The sequence below is a fragment of the Triticum dicoccoides genome, unplaced genomic scaffold, assembly GCF_002162155.2.
Source record: "Triticum dicoccoides isolate Atlit2015 ecotype Zavitan unplaced genomic scaffold, WEW_v2.0 scaffold173382, whole genome shotgun sequence".
Classification (NCBI taxonomy): Eukaryota; Viridiplantae; Streptophyta; class Magnoliopsida; order Poales; family Poaceae; genus Triticum; species Triticum dicoccoides.
This window is the reverse complement of record NW_021222535.1, coordinates 619-19,331: the sequence shown is the minus strand read 5'-3', so window position 1 is coordinate 19,331 and position 18,713 is coordinate 619. Positions and strand designations below refer to the sequence as shown.

Genomic DNA, 18,713 nt, shown 5'->3' with positions numbered 1-18,713 from the left:
GGGGGGGGGGGGGCAACGGCGGGAGATGCCCTAACATGATGCTCCTCGGGTGATTGAAGCAATTGATCGCAACACGCCACCCGTGATGAAGCCACCTTGGACGATTGGTGTCAAGGCCCATCCTCCAACACCCCAGGTTCCTAATTAATTAAGGAAGAAACCACAAAATGAACAGTGAGCCCCTTTCATCAGTGTATGGACATGACTGAATTCATTAATGTGAACAAAGTTCAGTTGGTTTGTAGTGTGCCGGATCAGAACAGAGGCACACTCTGGTATGTGGAGAGTCCCGTGAGTCAGTCGACTTTTTCAAGGAAGGGCTGTTGCTAGTAAGCCATGCCCGAGCGATGACGACTGGCGTCGGGTGCGCCAGGTGCGGTCTATGCAGGGCGTGGGCGTGTATGTCCCGGCGTGAATCTGTGCTCACGTTGGTTGCGTGAAGGAACTACATGCACGAGGGCCGTTGCGATCTGTTGGAGCCAGCCGCGTCGTGCCCGTGGCCGGAGCAGTTGGTTGCATGCTAGATGGATGGACTCGGCTGTTGCGGGAGGCTGCGCACATCCTGAGTCTGACCATGCATGTAGCTAGCAGGTTGTGGGTGCATGGCGTAGTTAGTTGGCTTAGTGGCCGGGCGATCCATGCATGTGCGTGCGTGAGGCCAATGCCTGGTGTGTGTCCGGCTATATAAGCCATGTATTGGTGTTGTGCAGAGTGGAGAGTAGCTAGGAGAGATGTAGTCTCCAGTAGTCCTTCGTGTGGGTGTGGCTGCGGTATGTGCCGAGCCCGAGTTCGTGCTCAATGAAAAATTAGGCTGTTCGTGCGGCCGAGGCGCCGTTCGTGCGGCGGAGCGTATGTGCGCCGGAAATATTTGTGTCCTCTCCCTTTCTCTTGTTTCTTCCTTATCTCCGGTGATCGCCATGGTTCAGTGAGTAGGCTAGACAACAACAAGGGCCACAAATCAGACTTGAAACCAGACTTGTCAACTGAATCCGGCTCGTCTCTGGAGATCAACTCGCACGCCGTCTTGAGGTTGGGAACGATGCCTGATATGGTGGGCCGGTCCTTCCTGGCAAACTTCACGCAGCATCGTGCAATCTGCGCCACATGCTTCAATGCGTGCAGCTGTCATGACGTTGGCTCCGGTACAGGTCGTCTATCCAGCATCTCCTCAATGTTACCGGCCTCAATCATGGGGAGTGCAAAAGATGCCAGATCTCTATTCATCTCCTCCTTTGCTTGGGAAAACGCCCTTTTCCCTGTCAGAACCTCAAGCATAACCACGCCAAGGCAATACACGTCGCTAGCCGGAGTCAGATGACCTGTATGGAGGTACTCAAGGTCGATGTACCCAAGTGTGCCTCTAACGATGACATCCAACCACGGCACCTCACTCGCCATGTCCCAGACGACGGACGAGGCAAAATCTGAAACATGGGGCACCCAACTGACATCGAAAAGGATGTTGATTGACTTGATGTCACGGTGGATGATCCGAGGGTTGGAATGACAGTGGATGTACTCTATTTTTGCTTGTGAAACACGGAGGAGCACATCGATGCGCATATTGCAAGACATGGTCACCGGTGACAGCATATATATAGAGGAGCCAGCCTGATTTGGGTACAAGATAAGCCTTTCTAACTCCTTTCTTCGCCGGGTTAGCAGGCGCTTTCCCTTAATGCTAACACACCATCCAAGGAGGGGGATGATATGCTTGTGTCGTAGCTTTGCTAGGACGTCGAGCTCCGTGCGGAAGTCCTCCAGCTGTATGTTTTCTGACATGCGCTTGATGGCCACCCGTCGTCCATTCTGAAGCCTGCCCCTATACACCCTTCCTCCGCTGCCGCAATTGGTCATTGTGTCATGGGCGAAGTTGTTGGTGGCAGCTATGATCTCCACCAACGTGAATTCCTTTGTTCCTATCGGTAGTACCTCCTGAACAACCTCCGTAGACTCCTGAAAAAGAGACCACAAATGAGCAGTGACCGTCCACCATTTCATACAAAATGTACCTCCTTCATCACGAATCATCACTATCAATTTGCAGGCCCGTTGATGAGGGGGGCCAAAGTGGGCGACCGTCTAGGGCCTTCGAAATTTTGGGGCCCCAAAATCAGTAGCGAATATACGTCTAGGTTTAATTAGGGGAAGAGGCGTACGTGTGAAGGTAACATGCTTTTCGATCCATATATACTGGCTTCCACCCAATATTCTAGGCGCTAACTTACCAAGGACGGGGAAGTCCCCTTCTACACCCGAGCTCAAATGAGCTCGGGATGAATAGTAACTCAACTTTGTTTTAAATATTCAAAAAAATCTGATTTTTTTTCTAACAAACTTTGATAAATGTTCTAAGAGCTTCCAAAATTTCATCATGAAATCACATTTGTGGAAGTCGTGATAAAAAGAAAAATAAAATCGGTGCTCCAAACTGCTTTCGAAAGTAGCATTTTCAGAATATCTATTTTGTTTATTTTCTGTCATGACTTCCACAAATGTGATTTCATGATAAAACTTTGCAAGCTTTTAGAACATTCATCACAGTTTGCCATAAAAAACATTCAGATTTTTTTGAACATTTTTTTAATTTTTTCGATTTTACTATTCACCCGAGCCGAGTTCATTTGAGTTCGGATGGAAAAACTGCAGTCCCGATTGATGACCCTTTAGAACGCTGATCAGTGTGTATTGTCTGCCGGCCCCGTCTATCCGATAAGAAGAATTGTTTAATATCTTGTCTACTGGTTCTTCATTTAATTTAGGTAAGGGTGATCTCTCATATATATTTAAAAAGAATAGGGTTAATACTGGATGATTCTAATTTCAAGGTTTACGCTTTTCCTGTTTCCGATTTCCCTATCTTGCTAAGCTTAGAACCCATGTATTGCTTGAATCATTACTTTTGTTAGAAGACAAATGATTGTTTTTTGGGGTATAACATGAGATCCTTTATTGCTTGATGAATATCACATCTACTCTTTTCGCGTTTATATTTGTTTTATCTATAAATATTATACCTAATAACACATATTTGAAGTGTTATAGTTATGCAAGAGTATGTGTTTATTTACTTATTCAAAATTTCGGGCCCAATTTTCATTTCGTCCCGGGGCCTCAAATTCCTGGAGAAGGCCGACCAACGGCATAGATAAGGGGCACCGTGTAGGACCAGCTACAAAGAAACTTTGTGTTTTCAGCACCCGGGTGCCCCTACACCCTCTATGAACAGTAAATTCAAAACAAATTTAAAAAAATAAAAAAAATCTGAAACTTTGGGACATCAAACATCATGAAACTTTTGATGATCTTGCAAAGTTTTAGCTAAAAATAACATTCGAAGAGCACTCAAATAAAAAAACAAAATCATTGTTCAAAGTTTATGTACATTTTTTAGCAGTGATTTTGTTTTTCATTGTGAGGGCTCCACGAAGGTTATTTGTTGCTGAAACTTTGCAGGAACATCAAACCTTTGATAATCTTTGATCCCTGAAAGTTTCACATATTTTTGAGTTTTTTTCTCCAATTCTATATGAATTTACTTTTCCTGAGGGTGTAGGGGCACCCGGGAGTTGTTAGACATTTCTCATCTACAAGACCGAGATTTTGGTGGCATTTTCATGTTAATGTGGATGGACTGTGGTTTTCCATCAAAGTGCGCCCTACCTTAATTTGTTTTCGTCCTCCGCCACTGATAGCAGTAATGGTATAGTAGCAGCTGAAATAGTAACATGTTTGCAGGGTAGTACCATGGCGTGACAGTAGTGAATGTAACAGAAACAATAGCAGTAAAAGCGTAGGCATGTTGTAAGCGATGGGTTGTTCAGATGAGATTCAATATGCAATGGTCATAACCTAGAGCGACAATAAACTAGCTCCAATTTATCAATCATATGTAGGCATACATTCCATGTATAGTCATACGTGTTTGCAATAAAAACTTGCATAATATCTTTTGTCATACCCTCCCGTGCAACGGGGTTCTAATGAAAACTAAGAGTAATTACAGCGCATGTAATCCTCAAGTTAAAGTCATGGCAGTTAATATACAAATTGTTGTCACTTTGGGGTCTAGGGTTCAGAACATAACAGGTGCATACAACTTGCAGATAAGATCAAGTACACAAATATATTCATCAAAACATAGAGATTTCAGATCTGAAATCATGGTACTCGGGCCCTAGTGACAAATATTAAGCATAGGAGAGTCATAGCAAGATCAATCCCAAAACAAAGTGGATAATAGGCATCAAGCCGTAACAAATCTGACATCGATTACATAAAAAATCTCATCGAATAGTCATCTACCTCCTTATGGCTATAGAAGAATTATTCACACATGGATGTGAGCATCATGAAATTGTATAAAGAAGGGTTAGAGATGACGATGACGACGAATCCCCTTCTCTGGAGCCAGAAACAGACTCCAGGGGGAGAACAGGAGGTGGCGATGTCTCCATATCGCAAAAAGTTTCGGTAAATATTTGTGATTTTTTGGCATATATGAGAATTTATGCCGGTGGAATCGTTATCAGGCGGTCGCCAAGGGACCCAAACGGCCAGGTGGCGCGCCCTGGGGAAGGCCACGCCATCAGGCTGTGTGGCGGCCTGGTGGCCCCCCTCTTATCTATCTTTGCTCCAAAATTCCTTAAATATTTCAGAATAATTCTTCAAAAATTCTTGTCGAATTTCGAGTACTTTTATTTCTGAACATATACAACACCATGGTAGTTCTGCTAAAAACAACTTCAGTCCCGGTTAATTTCATTCAAATCATACAAATTAGGGGCAAAAATAATAACAAAAGTGTTTGAAAAATAAGATACGTTGGAGATGTATCAATCGTCCGCAGGCTCGTCATGCTCCTCGAGGAAGTCGTGGATTGACTCCACGTTGGTGATGAAGTGGCCGACGGAGTGGGCCGCATAGAACAGGCTCGCCACGTAAGTCGATGAAAAACTCTAAGTTATCAAAGAAGAAAACTTGGCATGAAGAAAAAGTCTCGGTGGGCTCAAGATGGCCCACAAAGTTAGGAACAAAAGTTATTGAACCAAAAGTGAAGATCTGGCCCGACATGTAGATGGAGAAGTTGTTGGAAGATCTCATTTGGATGTCAGTTCCACAAGAACGACACGTGCCTAGCACGCCACTCTCGGTGTAGATTCCGGTAGACCTTTCGGTGGGGTACCCAGACTACCTGAAAAGTCCAGAGAGAAAACATGAGATCGATTTGCCCAGGTTCAAGCCCTCAAGGTGGAGGTAAGACCCTACTCCTACTCATAATGATCGTAGGTATACACAAGGGTGAAGACCGAGTGCAAAAAAAAACTAGCCATGCCTCATCTTATAAAGGGTGCCCGAGGCTAGGGTTTACAAGAGTACTAGCTGGTACCTAAGGCAGCTGACATGAGTCCATAAAGATCTAGCCTCCTTGTCTTGCATGGCAAGGATGTCGGTTTGTTCCTTTTAGAGGGCTCAAAGACCACTTTGAAAACGAGGCCGTATAGTAGCCAGGGGGTCCTAGGACGTCCTTATGGGCCGACTTCCGGTGTCCCGCGGCACCCCTAGGCCGCGGCACCATGAAATAACATATTTGAAAAGGCATTGCGGATTTTTCAATGGTTTCTCCAGGAGGCGTTGTTTGGTTCTTCTTCGGGCCAACTAGTCCTTCCTCCTGCTCTGGTTCGGCTACTCACGTGCTCATGCTCGGTTGTGAAATGGTGGCATTCAATACTGCATTTTGTTATGTATTGTTTGTGTTGCTTTCTTTGTTTGTATTATTTTTTCCTCTCATATTCTTTGTCAGAAACAGTGTAGCTTCATCTGTTAAGAGGATGAAATCCTACTTTTTGAACAGTTTCTAGGATAATGTTATATAGAGAAATTATAATGATTAAAATAGACGATTTATATCCATTTCGGGGTACTGTAAATGAACTCGCTTACGTAAGTCTAATTATATGCCACTTATGTTCAACGAAATATACCAGGAAAATGTAAAATCTTACTAAATGCAGTGTCTCCAACTGTTGCGGCGGTTTCATGGCAATACACTTGATTTTGGCATTGTACGGCAAGAAATGCAAGTGAAACCTCTTTGCGCTGTAGAGTGTTACATTGCCACTACCCACGAAGTTATATGTAGCTCTCTTAGATTGTGCCGCCTGGCTAGCTAAGGCTTGAACATTGACGGCCTTCTCACTTTGGTAGTATGCTCGAAGGCATAGGCCAGTTTGATCACCTTGGCGGATATCCATAGCCCACCGCAGCATTTCAGAGTGGTACTGCAAAAGTACTCGTTTATGGAATTTTAGTTTCATAACTAACATACTATGTGTCAACAACATATACAGAACAAGATCGAAAAATACATACAAAAGAAATTCTCCACCTTTAGAACCACACATTTCAGATTTATTCTTTTACATCAAGAGAGAACAGTGCAAGTGGAGACTTTTTGGGCCATGGAGCCTCACATTGTCGCTACTCAAGAAAGTTATGCCACCTAGCTAAGGCTTGAACATGGGTGGCCTTCTCACTTTAGTAGCCTGCTCGAAAGCATAGGCTATCTCGATCAGCCTCGGCTCATATCCCTGCAGCCCGCCAAAGCATATGCCAAAAGGGACACCCTTCTCGTTGTACCCAGCCGGCACAACGATGCCAGGGTGGCCGCCAATGGCGAGATGGTTGGAAGCATAATGCTCGGGTGCAACGATCGCGTCCAGTTGATGCTCCTTCATCAGCTTCTCCAACCCATTCACAGAGAGCTCCTTCAGCCAGCGGATCCGAGCTCTTTCCAGACGGTCAATGCCGTTTGTATTTTGGGCTAAGATAAGGTTTTGTTGCCCGAAATCTTTTAGCCTCTCCTGTACAAAATGTAAATGAAATATCTAAGAAAGTATATATAGAATAAATGCCATTAGCAACCATCTCCTTTTTAGAGTTTTATTGCCTAATGTCCTCTGCAACATGATTCCACACTGTTTGAATCTATGACAAGAAGACTTAAGAGTTGAAATCTGGAATGAGTTTTTTTTTTTGTATGCTTGCCTCTATAGGATGCGCTTTGTTGAAAGCTATGATGTCCGCAAGAGAATGGACCGGAGAGTAGGACAAGTCCACCAAGTACTCGTTTATGCTCAACTCGAACTCTGTCAGCATCGCAGTCCACTCATTGGAAACAATATCTTGACTGTCGGTGGCGATGTCAAGGTTCTCGATCACCATGGCTCCGTGTTTCCTACAACAAAATTAATTTTTCATTTGCGAGGTGACGGCGTAATTTATAACCAATGCAATATCATGTACTATAATTTACACTAGTCAGGGAGATTTGAAGTATAATGATAACCTCATTGTGGCGAGGTGCAGTTTGTACACCCTCATCTGCTTCTCTCCAAATCCTTGAAACAAAAACAATTTATTGGGGACGCCGATCCTCTTCCCTCTCAGCCCATCCTTCTTCAGGAACTGCAGATATCCGCCATGAGGGATGTACTTGGATGCTGCTCGAGTGGCCGTGGCATCAAGCTTGTCGTAGCCGACGATGGCGTCCAGCACGTGGACTGCATCCGACACTGTTCGGCACATCGTTCTGCAACATTGCAAATAGCATGCTGAACATTTCAAATTTCCAGCGTTTTTTTTAAATCTCAAAATACCCGATCAAATAAAAATTAAATGCAAACTAAATTTAAGTTGAGTAAATTTAATTGAAATTTTATACTGAGTGAGTGAGGTCCAAGATTTTTGTGCTACCTAAATTTCAAAGATCGGTGATGGGGACAAAACGAATAAATAGGAGATGTACCCGACACTGTCTTGTCTAGGGGTGATGGGCACGACGCCGGCGCGGCTGGTGAGCCCGACGGTGGGCTTGATGCCGACCACAGAGTTGAACGATGACGGGCAGAGTATGGAGCCATCGGTCTCGGTGCCCAGTGTCACGGCCGCCATGTTCGCCGCCGCGGCCACGCCCGACCCGGAGCTCGACCCGCACGGGTCAGACGACAACACGTATGGGTTGCGCGTCTGGCCGCCGCGCGCGCTCCACCCGTTTTTGACATTGCGGAAGTTGGCCCACTCGGAGAGGCTGGCCTTGCCGAGCACCAGGGCGCCAGCGCGCGCAGCCTAGCCGCCACGCCGGCGTCACGCTTCACCACGGAGCCGAGGAGCGCCAGCGAGCCGGCCGTGGTGTTCAGAGCGTCGTGGGTGGCGATGTTGTCCTTGAGCGGGACGGGGACCCCATGCAACGCGCCGGTGGCCATGCCGCGACGGCGCTCGGCGTCAGTGCGTGCTGCCTGCCGGAGCGCATCCGGGTTGACCTCGATGACGGCGTGCAGCAGCGGGTTGAGGCGGCGGATCTGGTCCAGGTAGAACCGGACGAGGGTGGCCGAGGTGAGGCTGCCGTTGCGGAAGCCAAGCTGGATGGCATCCACGGTGGCCTCATGGAACTCGAAGCTGTGCGTGACGCCGGCGGCCGTTAGCAGAGCTAGGACGACGGCAACAGCCTGCACTCGCAGCCAAGCCATGCTTGCTTAGCTGAGCCCTGGACTAGACGGTGTCGGTGTGGTTGGTGGCCTGGCTATGGCTAGTGCTCGTTGCTTTTAAATTAGTAAAGTATGACCAGCTCCACGTGATCCACTCAGTTTTTGTCTGTTTGGCGCTTTCCATATGCTGCATCATCGTTTGGAAAGATGCTTCATGAGCGGCGGGAATCCTATGCGACTCTGTTGGATCCACTCAGTTCTTTTTGTCTTTTTAGCACCTTTCATTCATACTAGATGACCAGTTGCGCCAAATGGCGCAAAGACCCGTTTAAAACAATGTTCGTGTTGAAAATATTTGTATTTTTTCAATAATCGTATATTTTAGTACATTTGGTAAGAACTTATACCCCAATATATAAAGAAAATTAAATAATATTTTCATGAGTAATAATGCCACAAATTAGATCATCGGTAGGTCAAGATAGTTGAGTCTACAATTATGAATTCCGAGTAGCTGTGAACTTGCATTAAAGAAAGAGTAAACGCAAGTGACACAATAAAATGTACTTAATACATGAACTCGTGAACATTGTGTACAGGAGAAGTTAATAGAATAGTAGTCAATTACATCATATAATTTGGTTCTATACTCTTTTCTGTATATATCCTGAATGCTACCCCTTTGTGATCAACTCTTTGTCCTTCGAATTAAATGGCACAGCTACTGCCCCTTGTGGAAAAAAAAAGGACTTTGTAATACTCATAAATGTAAAAGGAAAATAGCATGTGATGCATCTCAACCTGAGCAAAACAATGTAAAACATACATACTATCTACATACTTTCATTGTCTAGCAAAGCATAAGTAGCCGAGCGACCCTATACAAAAGAATTGACAATCCGCAGAAAGAAGCATGCCATCAGCTGTCTAGACAACCATAAAACAATAAGTGGTAAAAGCCCCATCATAATTGCTATTCCCCCTTTTGGATATATATAAGAATCTGAATTGAGAAAGACCTAGTATTGTGAACCCCATTTGACAATATTTGAAACTTGAAAGTGTTAGTGAAAGAGGATCTTACAATATTTGTAACCAGAGCGAAACAATCCAGAAATATATTAAATTATCTCTAGAGTCATAGGTTCAGAGGTACGTAAGGCATCATGGACCCATGACATTTATGCCGAAAAGTATCCATGTCCTGCAAAAGAGGAGCTCATAAGAAATAATTCACCATATCACGGTCTGCCTACAACATGGAGGGACACACTTCCATAGCTAGTTCCACCAAATACTCCATGTCGTGCCGTAAATATCCGTGGCTTGATCCTGTACTCATGACCTAAAATTCATGTTTAAGTTTAGCCTAAATTCAGAGAAGGTTGATAACTTCAGATCAAAATTCATAAACGAAAACATTTTAAATCCCTTTTTAGAGTCAACAGTAGCTGCGCTTGAATTCCTTTTTAGGAAGAAACATGTCTATGATTGAAAAACTCTACTTCTAAATCAAGGTCTTGAACTTAGCCTCGTCCGCTATTTATCAGTTCACTGAAGTAATCTGAAGAACAATATTTATCATGTCTTGCTGGAAATAAACAGTGGGCCTACATATTACTAAAGGCAACACATTCCGGTTGCAAAGTCAGAAACAAATTATAATTTGTAAATATTATGGTATTACACCATTGTCATAGAACATGCAATTTCAAATATCATTTTCGTGCTGAGCACCATATTGCAACATGCCACTCATATTTTTCTGAATGAATACTGTAGCAAAACTCCAATAACGCAGAACAGTAAATGATCCACATGTGAGCTTGATTAGGCAAGCAACCTAGCTTACAAATATTTATTGTATCCCTCCTTATTACTATAATTTCTCAACATGAACATACTCAAAAACCAAGGGGCCACAAGAACTCCTAAAGTGAAAATTCGTCAATGAGTGCCACAAAAGGCTAGCCATCTAATGATCCATCACACTGTATAGCATGAAATACGACGTTAAAAAGGTGTTCTATTCTAGAAACATGTGCCAACAAAGTAGTGAGGACTGGGGAGAAGAAGGTGTGGATGATCCACGCTAGAAAAAAACTGCACTTTCTGAAGATGCAAAAATCAAACCGTGACGGACCTTTTTTCAGAGTGAACCAATTCAGAAATACCTAAACCAATGTGAAGGAATAAACACCATAGCCATATCTCCCCCAACCCATTTAGTTTTGCAATTTTTAACGGTTTAGATGCATGAAGACATATACACAACAGCAAGAACAACAAAATAAGAGCTCACACGTCCACCTCGAGACTTCATTCAGTTCGAAAAGAAACTGCATAAAATGGAGGTAATAACTGGATATGGTAAAAAGATGTTACCAGTGATTGTCCACGTTGGCGAGGTTGCAGAGGTGCAAGCACTGAACTGCTCTCATGAGGACACCCAAACCCCATCCATGAAACTATACAAAGCTTCATATCCTTCTTAATCTAGCACCAGCCAAAATAGTAGAAGACCAAACACCACCAGTTATAAGCTTGGAATGGATTAGATAAAACAAAAGTGCAAAAGGATTATCAGCGAAAATGAATACAAGTTGCAAAATAATGAAGATAGTGTGAAGAAATACATACCTTCCTGTGCTGCTTGCCCTCTACACCGGCCTGCTCCTTCTACTGTCACCGGCATCCTACCCCTCCCTTGCATCTCACCACATCGTGACAGGAGCGCCCCGTAGCTGGCCTCTCCTCCACCCAGCGACGTGTGCGTTGTCTGGAGCTCCAGCCTCGCTGCTCCTCTCCTCCCCATCGACCTGAATAAGCAAACACAATGCACCAAAGGACAAATTCAGAGAAAACAATAATCCTATGGATCCTACAAAAGAAAGAAAATAAGAATCCAAGAACACATAAGCGAGTGTACATACAGTAGGGCACGAGGATGATGGAGAACAACCCTACTGGGCTGGTATAAGAATCCATGACTGGTGGGGTTAGAATTGGCCGGACGACCTTTGCTCGCGGGCCGCATGTAGTACTGGTCAAATATGCATATGGGAGGCTAGACCTCAGCCAACGTCCAAGTCGTCAGGTCCAAGTCGTCGTTCCTGTGCTCGCTAGTCGGTACTAATATGCAGACCAAGCAGATTCTTGCATAATCTGAAAAACAAAAAGATACAGACTCTCTTACTATGCAGTCAAGCTTTTCTGAATGTGACTATATACTAATATGCGCAGACAAATTAGATTGACAAGATGAAACATATAGCCTCCCTTCCTTAGTTTAACAGAGAGAGGGCACAGAGGGGAGTGGGGAGTACCTGCGCATGGATGGGAGGCTAGACCTCAGCCAACGTCCACCCGTGGTCGTGAGGAGGAGCATGTGGACGACAGCGGCGGCGGGCATCGGCGGTCCTCCTCTGAGCACAACCATGGCGCCGGTGAAGCTCCAACCTACATACACAACACACATAATTTGACTAAGTTCAACTGATGCCGCAAAACCAGTTCCTTCACTGAAAAGGGTAAATAACTTCAGAACCAAAATGAGGAGGTTACTAAACAAATCTCCATCACCATTGGTGTGGAGTTGTCCTTTATCTTAATAATAAGCGTGCAACCACTCCTTTCACTTTTGATCTATCACAGCCGCTAACAGGTTCTTGCTAGCTGAAGTGAACATTCCCTAGCTCAGCAGAAAGTGCACAAAGCATAGCTGGATTCCTAAATATGTACATATGCTTCCAAAAAATTGTTACTCATGGACAGAAACAAACTGAATGAAATGCTCACTGGTTCAGACAAATAAGAATTGCATTCCATGTAGGCACATATAAATAAGAATCGGCACAAACACTACGTAGGCATAGAGAAATAAGAGCCGGTGCTAGGTAGCTTTATTTATTTGCACAAGGCACACGAGCGAGAGAGAAGCTGCACAAGGAGATACCTTGGATAAGCCATAAGCGGAGCCGGTCTGTGGGCCGAATAAGTGCGTGATCTTCCAGCAGCCGTCATCCGAGTCGGGGTCCTCCTCCCATGGCTTCTTTGCAGTGAGTCCTCGCCGTGCCTCTATCGCCTGCTAGGCCTGGGCTGCGACGGAGTTGGGCAGCGGACAAGAAGGGTGATGTCTCCAATCCCAAAACTTCCAAAGTACAAATCAAACTCTCTTGACAAACACAATATTTCAATGTGTAATTGGTAAATGTGAGATAAAACAGGAAATTCACTTCATATTTTAGCAGATCTTCAGGATGCAGAAGAAGAGACGTGCTGATAATAAAACGAACCAACTCTCTCCATGGTTGCTATTAATTACAATCCTATAAGTGACGCTATGGATGCAAATATGTAAACATCTATGTGCATATTGTGATCAATTTGGATTTTATAAAGCTAGATTACCATGACATACACTGTCATATCATACTTGCCTTCTATTGTGGGTTGTGGGTAATTTTAAGCTCAGTAGATACATGGTAGCTCAGATTTGAGCATGACTAAGAGGCAGAAGAGGGATTTGTTAAAATAATCAAGTGGCTATTTTTGGCATGGAGACAACATACGTACCGACCACCGGGCGTGCTCCTAGACTATGACCATGCTCTTAACCCGCGTTGTCCTTAATCTGCGGCCGCTTCCCTCCTCACGATAATGCCTAAGATAACAACAAAAGAACAAATGTCAAAAGACAAAACTAAATTACATTTGGAAAGGTCTTGAGGAAAAAAAATCTTCGAGATTTGATGTGCTGAATTTCTCCTGAAAGATGCATCTGAGAAAAAAAAAGGATCCATAGCAGCTCCAAAATTAACAAGGATCAACAATATTACCAAGAAAGAGTACATATAATTTCACATGGCCTTATTATAGCAACAAACATTCGACAAAACAAAGAACATCAAGACATTTCATTAGGCTGATGGCGTGAATTAGCATGGGCATGGATACATTGATAAACAACATGAAGGAAGGAGAATAATGGGGCTAGATACCTTTGGCACGATCTGCTGCGGCTGGGAGCAGAGAACATGAGAACCAAGGGCGTGGGGATCCTCGGCACATCTCTGCCTCGTCCAGCCGCGAGGGCGTGCCGGAGACCACTGACCGGAGTTGGCGCTGGTGACCGAGGCGGCGCTGGAGAAGGCGCAGGCAGCGGCGCCGGCACATCTATGGAAGCAGCGCTAGGAGGTCAAGCAGCTTGTAGCAGGCGCCCTGACCGCCCCTACGGTGATAGGGAATATAGAGGTCAAGAATACCTGCTGAAGCATTGAATTCCACCAAAAATGTCCGCAACAGGTTGAATAGCTGTCTAGATTCAGGGGAAATGCACATCCATAAAAACGCCTCCGCATATCCGTTGTTAAACAATGGTTTGCCTAAAAATAGTATGCTATACACATTTGTCAGTACATCAATTGGAATTTTGTTTCTATGACAACTAAATCACTCACATTAGCACAAACAAAATGAAAGAATTAATCTCACTTGGAGCCTGGGCCATAGATATTCAAACAATGCTTCAGCTAGAAAACATACCTCTAAACTGGACAACAGCAGTTCCTTGTAAAGTAGTGTGGGCCATCTTTTGTGGAGATTAAACCTGAGCATAAACAACACACGGACAAACTCTAGCCTAGCAATAATATGGTAACACACGAATCAGAAATAAAAAATGTGAGGAACTGAGGATACAGGAGAAAGATGGTTGAGACACAAGCACCTACACCTGCAGGTCGACGTCTCGAGAGCTGAATGAAGAGAAGGGAACTGTGGCAGAGAAGAGAGGCCGCCAGATCATTGCTCTTGCTGCTTCGGCCGGCGCACGACCTCTAACTCCTTGCAACACCCCTGCAGCCGACAACTTCATCCATGAGACAAAGGGAGGAAACGTGACTGAGGACAGGGGGATAGATAGAAGGACATGTAGTTGCAGTTTCACTAATCAAAAGAGGGGAATAACAGAAAGGAAGGAGAACGAACCTGCGTGCGTGTGGGTTGTACAGAGATAGCTCTACTATAGTGCGGTGTGAAAGACGACGAGCCGGCGGCACTCCTTCCGGTGATCCTCTCCTGTCGGCCGTCAACCCCCTCTCCTCTTTCCTCTCTCTTTCTCCCTCCTCTCATGTTCTTCCTTCTCTCTCTCCCTCTCATATTCTCTCTCCCGCAGATCAAATCGAGCGGCGCCGCCGCCGCCCTTTGTCTGCAGGTCGTCACGCTCCTTCCGGTGACCCTCTCTCATCTGCCGTCACACCTCGCTCTCCTCTTTCCTCTATCTTTCTCCCTCCTCTCCTTCCTTGTCTCTCTCCCTCTCATCTTTTCTCTTCAGCAGATCGGATCGAGCGTCGCCGTCGTCTCCCTTTTGTCGGCAGATCTTTGCCGCCGCTAGAGAGGGCAGTGAAGAGGAGGAAGAGGCGGCACGGTGGAGAGCATGGCAGAAGGGGAGGAGGCGGCGGCGCCGTGGAGAGGGAGGGGAGCGGGGCGGCTAGGGTTGGAGGGGAGGGGATTGGGTGTGCGTGTGGCGGGGGAGACGATGGCTCGGGCGGAGGGGGGAGATGCAGGCCGGCTCGCTCGCTCGAACTATTTCGCTCGTGTGGTGCGGTGCGCCCTCGCGTTTTTCTTACCACAAGGAGCGCGGTGCGGTGCGTTTTTACCCCTCGCGTGTTACGGTGCGCTCGAGCGATGGTTGTGCCTAGCACTTCTTGAGGCTTTATATGTTAGATGCTGCATCATTGTTTCAAAAGATCCTCCATAACATAAGCGCTGGAATCCTATGAAAATTGGGGCTGGTAGTATCACTTGGTCTGGGCTTTTGGTGTGCTCATCCTCTTCTTGTGCTTTTGATGAAGGCGGAAGGCAAATACAAAGATGAAGACGGTCCATCCAACAGTAATAACGAAGTGCCAACATGATTTACACCATAGACGTACATAAACACCGTGGCACGAAAATAAACAAGTCCCAACACGACCTCTCCGCATTGCCAGTTCTATGGCAAGAACGTGGGCGTCTTTCTGACCATGGTAACCTGCTCAAAGGCATACGCCATCTCGATCAACCTCGGCTCGTACCCTCTCAACCCGCCAAAGCAGAGACCAAACGGCACCCCCAGCTTGCCGTACCCAGCCGGCACGGTGATGGCCGGCATGCCATCAATGGCGAGCACTGAGGATACTGCATTGTTAGGTGTCACGATGGCGTCTAGCTCGTGCTCCCTCATCAACTTCTTCAACCCATTGGCGGACAGCTTGTTTAACTGACTGATCGCCTCTTGCTCCGAGGCACCGATGCCCGTCGTGTTCTCAGCCACCAGGAATACGGTTTGACCATTTTCCTTCATGTTTTCCTATAACGCATGGAATTATCACAAGTTAAGTTGCACTTGTTTTGTAACTGCAAAGGAAATATGCATCATAATGAGAAACAAATACATGAAGAATAATAATTAACTCTGAATCGAGCTGACCTCAACAGGATGTGCATTGTTGAAAGCTATGATCTCTGCAAGCGACCGAACTGGGGAATATAATAAGTTTGACAGATAGGAGTTGAGGCTTAACTTGAACTCTGCTGGTAATGCGATCTGTTGGCCATTGTTTTGGGAATCCAATAGGACACTTAAATTCTCTATGTCAAGGTTCTCAATCATAACTGCTCCTTGTTTCCTTCAAACAAAACAAAAATATACAAGTTGATGTGATATGACACCTAGATGGTACATGTTTTTATTTCCCCGAAACAAACTAACCAATAATTAGGGGCATTGTGCCTCTCACAATGAAGAGGCCAAAGTATTTCACTTCCTTTATCAAGCCATCGCTCGCAATTATTTAAGGGTGCCCAATTTTTTTTTCAATTGCATATATGATTTGATGCAAATACAATATGGAAATATAATTCATGATAGATCTAGTCAAATCGATGTAATACTGTAAGTACTGATTTTTTTCTCAATAAGTTAGAGAGACATAAGATAAATAGCCTTATAATTAAACCCAAACAGAGGAAGTACCTCATTGTGTTGAGATGTTGCGCGTAGGCCATCTGTTGCACAGTTCCGTTTGGGAAGTTGAAGAAGCCACTAGGAACGCCGATCCTCTTCCCACTAAGGCCACCTTTTTTCAAGAACTGCATGTATCCACCGCGAGGGATGTACTTAGAAGCTTCCATCGTTGGATTAGGGTCGAGGGCATCATAGCCAACGATGGCGTCCAGCACGTGGACTGCATCAGCCACAGTGCGGCAAATAGGCCTGTTGTTGATAAATGTCAATTAAATTTCTTTGACAAATCAGTGCAAATAAAACAACGGCCATGAGTTTGAGCTGCGTATCGTAAAAATAAAGCAAAAGAATGTTGTATCTACCGGAATAAATAAAAACTAAAGCAAGAAATCATTTAAGGGTAATATGTCGATAGAAAATAACATGACCCGTATGAAAAATCAAAACGTCGGTGTTTAGGTTTGCTTGTGATGTATACCAACCAAGGTTTTGGTTACCGAATGAGGCAATTTTACCGAAGGGGGTGGTAAATGTGGTTACCACGGTTACCGAGAAATATCGAGAAATACCGAGAATATTTCGAGCGAATTTTGTAGTTGAATTTTGAATTCAAATAAGTGAATGAACGAATATTCGAATCAGAGACCTTTCAAAACAGGAACTAGGTTGCTACTAACACGCCAGGACCAACTCTCATGGCATTAATTAGATCCTACGTACTTTACTGTAAATCGAGTGTTTAAATTCAAAAATTTCAAAAAGATGGTATTTTTTGCTCGGTATGGCGATTTACCGAGGGGCACGGAAATACGCGGTAACCATGAAAAACTTGAAATTTCGACCGGTAACCAAAACAGTGATACCAACATATACACTGCTTTGTGATGATCAAGAATAATAAAGTGAATATGCAGGGAAATCAAAATAAAAGAGAGATGACAATCATTTGCACGAATAAAAGAGCAACTAGTACCGTATATTATATTGGCAATATGAAACCGGTGGAATAAAAGATCACAAGGCTTTGATACGATCCACAAGGTTTGAAAAGAGGCCACGTCACTATTTTAACTCAACGATTGTTGAACAATATATTTTAATCACACTAACCCGATAGTGTCTTGGCGTGGTGTGATGGGAATAACCCCAGCCCGGCTGGTCAACCCCACCGTGGGCTTGATCCCCACCACCCAGTTCAGCGACGCCGGGCAGAGTATCGAGCCGTCCGTCTCCGTCCCCAGCGTCACCGCCGCCATGCTCGCCGCTGCCGCGATCGCCGACCCCGTGCTTGACCCACACGGTGTGGCCGACAGCACGTAGGGGTTCTACAAGAAAGCAATCATACTGTTCTTCATTACAAAGGATCCATTAACTGAAACTAGAAAGATTTAAGGCGTATTTAGTTACCCTGCCCTTGCCACCGCGGGCGCTCCAGCCGCCGCCGGAGAAGCTGCGGAAGTTAGCCCACTCGTCCATGTTCGCCTTGCCCAGCACCACGGCCCCGGCGCGCCGCAGCCTGCGCACCACACCGGCGTCCCGCCTCACCATGGAGCCGAGCAGCGCGAACGACCCGGTCGTGGTGTTGAGCGCGTCGCGCGTGGCGATGTTGTCCTTGAGCAGGACGGGCACGCCGCGCAGCGCGCCGCTAGCCCGACTGCGGCGAACGGAGCAGCGCTCGGCGTCGGCGCGGGCCGCCTGCCTGAGCGCGTCCGGGTTGACCTGGATGACGGCGTGTGTATATTGTAACGTTGTATACCACCTCATTATATATATGTGATAGGCCACCCCTAGAGGGTTGTGCCGGTTCCCCCAAAGCCTATTGTCTTACATGGTATCACGCTAGGTTACGTCCGCTTCCGCCTAAAAACCCTAAACCGCCGCCGCCGCCGCCGCCGCGCCCGCCGCCGTCGTCGCCCGACTGCTATGACGTCCGCCGCTGCGTCCGGCTCCACCGCCACCGGTTTTCTGCCGGCCTCCCTCGCGGCACTTCTCTCGAGGCCGCTGGATGCCGCCTCCCTTCAGGCGCCGATCGGGACACGGAGCGTCGGCTCCCTCTTCGCGCTCCCGCCGGCTGCTACTTCGCCCGGGCAGGCGCTTGTGGCTCACACCACCGCCGCCCCGTCAACCGCGGCTGTCGCGCCCTCGGCCACTGCGCCGCTGGTGGCGGAGGACGTCACGCTGGCAGGCTTCGCGGCGTCAACCGCGGCCATCGCGCCCTC

General features: G+C 46.0%; 3 protein-coding genes and 1 pseudogene across 19 annotated transcripts; all 4 read right to left on the bottom strand.

The window, feature by feature from the left end:
• Positions 1-728: 728 nt before the first annotated feature.
• Positions 729-2,996, bottom strand: LOC119344554 (putative serine/threonine-protein kinase-like protein CCR3). Its single transcript, XM_037614951.1, has one exon. The coding sequence runs from the start codon at positions 2,029-2,031 to the stop codon at positions 1,126-1,128; it is 906 nt and encodes a 301-aa protein (XP_037470848.1). The 5' UTR covers positions 2,032-2,996; the 3' UTR covers positions 729-1,125.
• A 3,342-nt stretch (positions 2,997-6,338) lies between these two features.
• LOC119344555 lies at positions 6,339-8,617 on the bottom strand (annotated as a pseudogene).
• An 892-nt stretch (positions 8,618-9,509) lies between these two features.
• Positions 9,510-15,089, bottom strand: LOC119344556. 17 transcript variants are annotated; one of them, XR_005166726.1, is made up of 11 exons: positions 14,475-15,089; positions 14,215-14,342; positions 14,031-14,127; positions 13,751-13,870; positions 13,487-13,661; positions 12,442-13,149; positions 11,813-11,945; positions 11,420-11,651; positions 11,127-11,305; positions 10,872-10,982; positions 9,510-9,831 (listed from the first exon to the last, which is right to left on the bottom strand). XR_005166726.1 is itself a non-coding variant. In XM_037614952.1 (6 exons), exons 2-6 carry the CDS (start codon positions 14,290-14,292, stop codon positions 13,115-13,117), a joined length of 501 nt encoding a protein of 166 aa, XP_037470849.1. In that variant the 5' UTR covers positions 14,293-14,342; positions 14,475-15,089; the 3' UTR covers positions 12,628-13,114. The 17 variants fall into 17 exon arrangements, 1 of the variants encoding a protein (XP_037470849.1); XR_005166721.1 differs by having other exon boundaries at positions 13,751-13,884; positions 14,219-14,342; XR_005166728.1 differs by having other exon boundaries at positions 14,031-14,122; positions 14,219-14,342.
• A 275-nt stretch (positions 15,090-15,364) lies between these two features.
• On the bottom strand, positions 15,365-18,228 carry LOC119344553 (probable amidase At4g34880; the record flags this gene model as incomplete). Its single annotated transcript, XM_037614949.1, has 5 exons — positions 15,365-15,837; positions 15,958-16,156; positions 16,504-16,743; positions 17,605-17,819; positions 17,902-18,228. Coding segments are annotated over 5 exons (1,338 nt in total), but the record flags the coding sequence as incomplete, so codon positions are not given.
• Between the last annotated feature and the right edge of the window lie 485 nt (positions 18,229-18,713).